The following is a 10433-nucleotide window of genomic DNA, read 5'->3' on the forward strand; positions in this document are numbered from 1 at the left end:
AGGAAACAGCTATGAAGACTGAAGCGCTGCTCTGGGGGGTAAGACAACAAAAAAACCCAAGGTCCTGATAAGTTCTGCCCCTCAATCTCTGCGTCGTGGTGACAATAGATGCTGAAGACTCTTGGCTGCCAGAATCTACTTGCTAAGAAATCACCCTGAGGTTCAGGGGCTGTGCAAACAGTATTCTCTTGGTGATCTCCTAGAGGTTCTTCCAGGAGCAAGGAAAGACACTCCTTTGCCCAGATCCTCAGACATTTACTAGCTGAAGAGGTGACAGAAGCTGAATTTTCACTTTAACAGTGGCGTGTGTGGTCCCAGCTCCAACTGTAGACTGCCACAGATGATGAGAGACTCAGCAGTACCCTCAGTGCAAGATGCCATGAGACACCTGAAACTATTGGCAAGTGTGCTGAGCTGCCTCCAGCATTGGCTTTCACAGGGATCTCAATTTTTAAATTTAAATCAGTGTTTCTCAGTACCTTTTAATAAAGGTGAAGCTGCCACAGGCCCCTCTCTTGGGTGCTGCAAGGGAAGCCTGGGCCCCAGCTGGGACTCCATGTGCCAGTAGCAAGAAGGCACCCGTGTAGGCGCCTGTATAAAATAACTGTTTTTGAAAAACATCTCTTTATTATAGTGTTGCTCTTTGGAGCCTGTGGCCATGAGGAAGGTCTGTAGATTGCTTGGGTGGCCTTGGGGGACGGTAGCAGCCATCATCTATTCTGCACCCCAAGTTCTACAACTAGAAAACAAATTTATCCCTAGAGTATTTATGCCGGCTAACATGCATGGGGGGCATTGGAAGCCTTACGCAACACAAGAGTATCCTTTACTCTAAGATCACATGAGCAGTCACATGGCCAGTTTACTCACTGATATATTTAACTTTGGGACACTACAAAACAGAGGAACAGGGGATTGCAGGGACATCTGCTCTGTCACTGCTGCTTCTCAATCTCCCTGAACAAACTGCACTAGTACCCTCATTGCCTGCAAGGACACTTCCAGGGGTAACTCTTGCCAGCTAAAACAGAAGACCCACAGGCACAGTTTTAAGAAAAAAGCAAGCTTGCTGCAGGAAAATAAATTATTAGAAACAGTGCACAATATGGCAATAACAAAACGAACAGTTACTGTGTTATAGAACATGCACATTAAATTCTGTTTGATTAACAGAGTTATTTTTCAAAGTAAAGAAAACTTACAAAGAACATTAACATCTTTTGAAACTGCTGTAGATATGTTTAAAACTTCCAACTTAATTTTTTTTGCTGATGTCTCACTAATTACATTTAGGCAAAATGTTGGGGAGATTCCTATTCCTTGTTGGAACTGTTTTCCTTAAGGAAACTAGGGATCATTACAGGTCTGGAAATGACTGAATGTTACGCTTCTTTGGGATAACACCTATTTTTATTCTAGGTTATTGGCTGTTTCTTGAAACAGATAAATGAAGAGATTTATTTTCCTCTGCTTAAGAGTAACTGGGATGTTTCTGGCCACTCTGAGATTTGCACTGTTGCACAAAAAGCGAGTGCGGAAGACAGAATAGCTGCACCTAGAATCCTTAAGTGGTTCTGCTCCTCCACTTCTTTACAGCACAACCTTGGCACCCAAGCAAGTGGATACAGGATTTCTGAAGACAGTGACAGAAATAACACTACAGGAGACAAAATGATACATGCTTGACAGAGGCCAGTATCAATAGTGGTTTCTAGTAGGAATTCTGTGCATGGGAAAAGGAATTAGATTTTGTGTATTAAAACAAGCATTGCTTTCGCAGAGCATGATAGCCTGAGCAGTTACGGAAATGCACTTTTACTAAAATTATATCTGAGCAGCAACACTTACATTAATTTTACCAGACCAATTCCTTCATTACATAGAATGTGCCAAAATGCCAGATCAAACCAAGGTAAATGCCTCACATACACCTTGGAAATACACACTGCCCTGAAATTGACAGAATATTTTAAAACTGTAATTCCCTGTCTCCAGAATCTGTTCAACAACACAGAATCAAAGTTTATCTTCAGTGATTGTTTCATTTGCAGACACATTTGTATAAGTCTCAGACCTGCTCTAGCAAAATTGTATGACTGCATTACACTTCAGTTGCATTCTTTCTGTGCACCCCTAGAAATCAGATGGGAAACACTATCGTTTCAGTAAATGGTTTTCTTCCACAGAAATCTCTCCTGTTAAAGGGGCACCTATCATTGCAGCCTGCTATGCCTTTGCTCCTCCACATCAGAAACCAGTCAGAATCCCAGAATGATTTGTGTTGGAAGGGACCTTACAGACCATCTCATTCCACCCCCTGCCATGGGCAGGGACACCTTCCACTAGATCAGGTTGCTCAAAGCCATGTCCAACCTGGCCTTGAACACTTCCAGGGATGGGGCAGCCACAGCTTCTCTGGGCAGACTGTGTCAGCGTTTTACCACACACAGAGACAAGAATTTTCCCCAACATCTAATCTTAATCTCCCTTCTTTTAGTTTTCAGGATTCTACCAAATCATCAATATTCAGACTAATTCTTACAGGTGACACACTGATGTGTCAAAAAATCAAGGGATTCTTTACCAGAAGGACAAATCAAATTGTAATAAATCAGGAGGTCCTGATTTATCACAGACAAGCTAAATATCTCTATGAAAGGCAGTGCAATACCAAAAGATTGAGCCAGCTTATTAGCAACACTTATCACAAGCATGTGTCTCAGCTGAGCTCCAGTAGACACTTAGTAACTTAAGGACAGTTTTACTGCACTTCCCTCCTTCAATTTGTCTCAGCACATTGGTTGGAAAGGCCTCATTTACAGAGTCAGAAAGCAGTCTTCGGCTCTTTTGGCCAATTCTATGGCACCAGATATCAATTTTCCTTCTCTGATTGCACTTGTAAGCCTGGGGTCATCCAACCTGACTTTAGTGACACAGGGCTCATAATCTCTGAGGTCGTGACCACCACGTTGCTGTGTTTAACAGGGGAACTCACAGAACTCCAAGACGGGAAAGATTTTTAAATTTATTTTATTAAAATTGTAATTGAGATCATCTTTTAAAAGAGCCAATTTTCCATATGACTTCTAATTTTAAAATGTCTTTTTTTTATAGCATTAACCAAGATTTGGGAGCTATTTTCATATATTCAGAGGAACAGAGAAAGCTATTAGCTAAAACACTTTTTACTATTGAGACAACTGCAATAACATGAAAGCATGTCAGAAAGCATATACAAATCCTAGTGGAAAGAAAAGGTAATACTTAGAAAAGGTGGAGTTTTTTCCAAATTTGATCTTATTGTTTTGACTATGTTAGAGCACTAAGAACTCATAGTCTTTAGAATCATTCAATTTGCTGTTGCTGGGGGCCTTTCTCACTGCAACTGCAAAGTACATAAAAGTACTGTAATTTCCCACCCACCCCCAACATAAGAAGGACATGAAGTTATTAATGGACTGAAGCACTTCCCCTATGGAGACAGGATGAGAAAGTTGTGGCCTGGAGAAGATTGTGTGGAGATGTCGCAGGGCCTTCCAGCATCTGAAGGCGCTATAGGAAAGCTGGAGAGGGGCTCTGCATCTGGAACTGTAGTAACAGGACAAGGGAGAATGGCTTTTAGCTAAAAGAGGAGAAATTTACATTAGATACACAGAGGAAAACCTTGGCTGTGAGGGTGGTGAGGCCCTGGCACAGGATGCCCAGAGCTGTGGCTGCCCCACCCCTGGAAGTGATCGACGTCAGGTTGGATGGGGCTTGGAGCAAGCTGGTCTAGTGGAAGGTGTCCCTGCCCATGGCAGGGGGTGGAACCGGATGAGCTTTAAGGTCCCTTCCAAAACAAACCATTCGATTTTTGATGTTTGATTCGATAAATAAGTCATAAAACTGTCATGCATCAGGATAGCTGCAAAACTTTACTTTTGAACCATTTCAAATTTGATCTCTTTCTCCCTGATTGACAGAACTTCCATCAGTAAAAGCACTATAGTTAGTGCTATCTCAAAATACTTTAAAAAACCTTGCAGAACATGCAGATCAGCAGTACTATCACACAGCTTCCTCTGTCTTCAGACAATGCTGCTCAATAGAATTGCAAAACAATGGAGAAAAAATTGCTAAAATAAAAGGCACCTTTACAGAACACATTCCCAGAGGCACAGGTTTACTAAGAAATCCAATACTACGTAAAAAGCAATTCACATTTTATTTTAAATTTCAATAAACTGTACAAAAATGTTTCATTCTCACCAAAAATAACAGCAATATTTTCAATCTTACTCCTAGACAAACAACACACTCTTATTTTAATCTTTCCAGAGTGAGTTTACAAATAAACATACTATAAGATGCATGGGTTTGCGTCAGAGTCGGGGCAAACAGATTTAAATGTTTGTGAAATAAATTTTAAGTTTTTTGTGTCTTTTAGGAATTTAAATACTCCTGCCATGCCTGTTAAGCCTAAAGAAAAAAAGTTTTGTGTCTGACACAAAGGAATGTAAACAGTCATCAAGAGATTAAAGAGGTTGACTCTTCCAACAAAACCATAAACGTACCCCTATATCACTGACATTCACTTTACACCGAGACCTGTCCACAGCATGGGGATCATGCAATAGCTGAATCCACTCTCCAAAATGCCACTTAAATATACATCAAGGACTTTCTTAAACGTTTGGGGTTTTTTTAAAAATCCTAAGTAACAGAACTGAAATAGATTATACTCTTTTTAATATTTTGAGTTTCTTTCTTATCCTAATTCATCAGTGAATATGTAACAGCCCCATCAGATCTACAATCATAATGTACTTTTTCCACAATGCAATAGAGTAAACGAGCACCTAGTTAAGCCAATCAGATGTAGAAAGCACCTCTGCCAAGAGCACGGGCTTGTGTCAGCCTTGATTTTGTTTGCCAAACACATTTAGTAAGGACTTACAACACATAATTTAGGTCATTGACCACAGCTTGTTCAGTCCAAGGCCTAAAATGGAAACACAATTGCAGTGATTTTTTAAGATTTCAACATTTTTTTTTCCCCAGCTTTGAAACTTAATTAAGAACAAGCTGTTTCAATAGATCAATTAGAGCTTAAAAATTTAGGCATCATCTGTTACTTCAGAATTGTTTGAAGGAATACAGTCTTGAAATTCCACTTTATCCGGGTAGAGTTTAATGTAAGTGTCCACCATCAAATCTAAGTCATGTTTTATGTCAAAGTTTATGTTCAGCAAAGCAAGGTTGCTTGACCTTTGCTCTGTCAAGGTGTTTTTCAGGTATGCCTTTAAGCGCTTTCGCCCTATTCCGTATTTTTCATTCTCCACCTTCATCACTGGAAGTAAGCACAAGACTTTGAGCAATGCATAAACATTAGGGAAAAACTTTATGTCGGGCAAGTGAAGTGCTTCATAAATAGTAGCTGGAAGTTCAATATCTTTTCCTCTGTGCTTCCACTTGATTCTCCAACAGTGAAGCTCAGCAGAAAGTGTGTCTGGATTGGGCAAGTCATTTTTGAACATGTCAGCATGATGCTCCTCAGACGTATTGAATTTGAGCTGTCCCATGACTGAGGGCACTAACGACAAACATTTAAGAGCTTTTAAATGTTGTTCTGAGAAAATATCTTTTAATTCTTGAATAATATGCTCTACTGTCGGGACACTTAGGATTTCTTTGTAATAATTTTCTGATGTCGTATCAGGGTCGAAGTTCCCCTGTTGTGCCCTGCGAAATTTTCCTGGGAGTTTAATTTGTACATCCAGTTTTGTAGCCAAATTTGTTGCTTCCTCAAACCAAAATTCATGGTAAACTTCAATATTCTCCATCACTTCATTCAGAGAGTGCAATACTGCTGTTAAACTGCCAGCTGCAAAGAACACATCTGATGTTTGTCCCTGGAGATTTTTTCCAAATGCTCTTGTAAAAGACAGAACATTTTTCATAATTACAATAGTGACAATGAAATCAAAATCTGTTAATGCACTTGAAAGTACAAATGCTCGACCGACAATGAAGTTGTTCCACCTGACAGACAAGTCACTGCTCACAGTATCCAAGCACAGTACCAATGCTTGCAGGAGGTCCACTAAAACCTCAAAAGTATCATGCCTGCCTGTCCACTGAGAACGGCAGATCTTCTTCAACTCATTACCCTTCTCCTCATTGTCCTGAAAAAGAACAGAAATTGTGTTGTCCAGTTCTACTAGTAATTGTGGAGACTGATTAAAAAGACAGCAAACTTCTTCAATTGTTCCTAATGCAATGGAAACACCAACAACAGGAACAGATTTTGCCAGCCAAACATTTAAGGCACATGAGGAACACAGTGTATACACAGCTTGTGGATACTTTTCCAAGAGTCTTGTAGCCACAACTTTCATTTTAGAAGCAAACCCACTGGAGACGATGTAGGCTTGACCCCGACAGTACTCCATGTTTAGACCCCACTTTTCAGTAATAGTCGTATGGAACTTAACAGCTAAAATTTCAGGATCAGCCTCATATGGTAAAAACCCAATGAATTCTTCTCTTAGATTGTGAGAATCATCAACGAACCTGACCAACACTGGCAAATGTTCCTCTCCTGCTATGTCTACTACTTCATCGGTAACAATAGAAAAGAAGTGTGAGTCTCTTACTTCCCTCAGTGTCTCCTCTCTAACACAGTTTTCACAGATCTCAAGCATTTGTTTCTGCTGACTTTTTGAACAATACTCAAGGTTGACTGCAGTCATCTCAAATCGTTTCCTCAGAACTTCATCACCACTGTTTATTCTATATTCCAGTAGAGCCTGAAAGTTATCGGAAGTAAAAATACCTTCTGGAAGTTCATCAACATTATGGCCATCCAATGGAATATTTTGTTTACCCATTAGGATCAAAATTTCAAATAATGATTTAAGGTAATCTTTGTTTTCTCTTTCTTCCAGTGTTAAGGGGACAGCTTTTTCCTCTTGTTCTTCCCCTCCTTCCTCCGAGACAGTACTTTGCTCATTGTTTTCATTTGATTCTTGAGTTGCCTGTTTTCCTTCAAAAGCTTCATCAACTACAAAATGAGAAATACTGTGTCAAAAATAAAACATAACATTTACTTACTCATTATCTTTAAGTTACCAGAGTCCAGAGGATAATGCTTCCAGTTTAAAAGTGAATGAGTATTTTGGAAAAAATTTAGACTGGCTGGCTGAATCAAGAAGGAACTCAGTTATCCTCCTGATATATATAAACTAATAGTTATAAGTCCTTCATTACCTTGTCAGCCTTAGCAAATAAAGTTATTATCTCAATTATTTTGACCACTTACTCTTTTGCTGCTTCAATGTTCTTATTTCATCTTCACTCTTAAAAAAACAAACAAAAATAATTTATATTGATGACAATGTCTAACACGTGACCTTAAAATATTAACACATCAAGATCAGATACGAATACTGTAGATAAGACCAGTTAACATTTGCCAAAAAGTGCTAGAAACTCCAAGACCAGGAAGTTTCTTGAGGTAGTTTATTGCTGCCATGACATGTATCTACTAACTACATGAGAACAGTTGTATTAGGAGGTTCTTCAATATGTATAATTATTAGTAAATAGACTCTACTGCAATTTGATAATGTACTGTCAGTAGATAGAACTATCTTTAACTCCATTTTCAGTCAACAGATGCAACCAAACTCACAAAGTAGTACTTAGAAATTGTCTGCAATTTTTCAAGCATAAACAGAGATTATGAGTGGAATTCCCCCTAGTTGTCAGTATACTTATAACCACAGGGACACTTTCTCCCTAAATGACACACAAGACACAATCCCACAAAAAAATTTCTCAATCTTGGTTTTATCCATGGATCATCTTTTCAGAACAATAAGCTAAAACAAGCATGTCTGAATTGATTCAGATTTCAGAAGTTAAATGTGTGAACCGAAGATCACAATCAATAATGCAGCAAGAATTTTGGAGTATCATGCATCAGTTGTGTTCAGTTGGCACTGAAGTAACAAGAAAAAGAAAACTATACATTTGATTTGGATGAAAGAATCAGCTCTAGATCAACATATTTAATTTTCCAGATTATTTCTTAACAACTTCCTTAGTAGATAAAATTTTTGTCATGCATTTAACTTATAATCAACAAAAAGAGATACATGAATAGGCAGCATAGAAAATACAAACACTCAAGCGCTAAATATTATTATTTGATATTTTTGTGTAAAAGTTTCACATTAACTTACTTTCCTTTTTTTCTTTTAATAATAAACCAGTAATTTTACATTAAAAATTTACCAGCTCTTTTATCCTTTTCCTATGTCTGCTGTGGGGATTGTTCAGGTGACTTGTAAGATCAAATATAGTTGGCACAGCATTATCCCGTAACACAGTTCTGTATGGGCTCTGTAAGAAGACAGACATCTAGATTAGGGAATTCTTTGAGAAATTTCAGACACTGTGCCTTTTTTTTCCTCTCCTTCTTTTCTCCTTTATTTTATTATTCTAAAGTACTTTGACTTTCTGATGTTACCAAAGAGCAAGCTAAGCAACTCACATTTCAGGGATATCAAGAGAACACTGAAAGTGAGAAGTAGACAGATACTACAGAAAACTCCAACCCGAACTGCAAATGCTTTTTTTCCTCCCCATTATCTTCATATCAAAGACCCTGGATGCAATAATTTTAATTTACTGCAATATTATGGTTTTTTAAAAGTAAACATTCTGGATAAAAAGACATTTATGCATCAGGAAGGAAACATTTTGTTATTATTGTGTTTTGGGTTTTATCACTTATTTCACAATTCCAGAAACATTTAATTGTGAAAACGTTCAATTGCTTCTTTTTGTAGAACTACGAAGTCCACAAAACACCACTGTGAAAGATCATATGGAAGGAAAATTTATCTATGAATAAACAAAAAGAAGAAAAGACTTCTAGATGATCATACAAATGCTTCCAGTTAAAAAAAATACTTTAAGTAGAATTTTGTAATTTGGATATACTGTAAACAGTTATATATACTGGCTAATTTCCATTAAGCACAAAATTGTAACTGACGTCATCTGTCATTAGACTGAACAACATTTCAAACAAACCAAGTTTCATAGAGCTTCTTTCAGAGTCATAATTACTTCAAATTTTCATTTTTTTCTGGGATGCTGGCTAATTAGAGACCCCATCACATGTAATACCACCAGGACTTCAGAGTTTGACCTGCATATTTTAATTATCCTTCAAAACTAAAAGACTGGTTTTGCCTATGTACCAGAGTGAAATTCAGCCTAGAAATTAAAATTTGATACAAAGTCCCAAGTCTACCCTTTCCTACTGTTGTGCAAGCTGTTAAAATCATACTATCTTGTTGACAAAGAGAATTGAAAGCTATTATTTCATTAACAAAAACAGTGCTTTGATTTTAGCCAGAAAAAAAGTAACAGGAAATTAAAGCTTGCCAGATGTAAAGAGTATTTAAATCTTGTGGCCAGAGCAGAGTGTAATTTAACCAAATCACACCATGTACACACTTCAGTAACAGGACATTAATAAGTTTAAATAATTAGAGATATGCAAACTTACATCAAATAAACTTACATAATATTGTAACCTCTAGTGAAACAAAACAAGCATGAGGAAAGCACTGCAGTGAGGGCCAGTGTTCAACAAACACCTTCAACCAGCAGGGGCACTGCTTTTTCTCTCGCCTCCAACTGTTCATTTTCATTTTCAATGTCTGTGAGCCTGTGTGGAGCCCCAGACAATGACAGTGACCCCAATTAAGACTAAGAGATTAATTTTCCAGTTACCCAGGAGCTCAAAGATTAAAAGGCAGCATTCTGGTGAAAAATGTCAGTCCCATTTTGCAAGATGCAGCAAACAAATGCTTGTTTTTACTTACACTTCTGCATATCATAGAAGTCTCAAAATGTTTAGCACACAATCTGTAATGCTTGTTGAGTTGATCTGGAGTTTTATCTTCTAAATCTGCCCTTCGACAGTTCTCTACCCATCTCTGACATCTGCATGTAAGGAGAAGAATTAGATAATCTTAGGATAAAACAAACTCCCTTAAAATTTCAAACCATACTCAAAATTGGAGCAGAAGTGAGCCCAGACCTTGATGCAAGGCTTAGGAAAGTTCTTTACAACTTCCTTTTGAACACCCCATCAAACCTTTGTAAAAACTACTTTTTCTGCTTTTGCTCACCACTCAACATCACCCCAGTTTCAGGAATCCTTTCCCTTACTTTATGTATTCTTGCCTTTGTCACAGACACACACAGAGCAGACTGTAGCACAGTTGCTTGTGGTGATGCGATACCTTTATTGTATTTTTATATAAGTTTTCTGTACCCCAATGGTTCATCCCTACCTTCCCCACTCCTACTCCCAGCTGGTTTGCCCCAGACCCAAGCCGCTCCCCCGGTGCTACCCACATGGTAGTTTTCCT

General features: G+C 38.1%; 1 protein-coding gene across 3 annotated transcripts in view; it reads right to left on the reverse strand.

The window, feature by feature from the left end:
• Nucleotides 1-3895: 3895 nt before the first annotated feature.
• The window catches only part of THAP12 (THAP domain containing 12), a 32341-nt gene continuing 25803 nt past the window's right edge, over nt 3896-10433 (reverse strand). For 2 of the 3 annotated variants that reach the window (XM_017731697.1, XM_017731694.1), the window contains exons 2-5: nt 9882-10002; nt 8278-8385; nt 7301-7337; nt 3896-7042 (exon numbers count right to left, since the gene is read on the reverse strand). In XM_017731697.1, the coding sequence (XP_017587186.1) occupies nt 5097-7042; nt 7301-7337; nt 8278-8385; nt 9882-9896 (2106 nt within the window). In that variant the 5' untranslated portion in view covers nt 9897-10002 and the 3' untranslated portion in view covers nt 3896-5096. Of the gene's footprint in view, nt 7043-7300; nt 7338-8277; nt 8386-9881; nt 10397-10433 lie in introns of those variants that run through there. The other variant, XM_017731696.1, reaches the window with a different exon arrangement.

This window comes from Corvus brachyrhynchos, unplaced genomic scaffold (assembly GCF_000691975.1).
Source record: "Corvus brachyrhynchos isolate BGI_N302 unplaced genomic scaffold, ASM69197v1 scaffold3, whole genome shotgun sequence".
NCBI lineage: Eukaryota > Metazoa > Chordata > Aves > Passeriformes > Corvidae > Corvus > Corvus brachyrhynchos.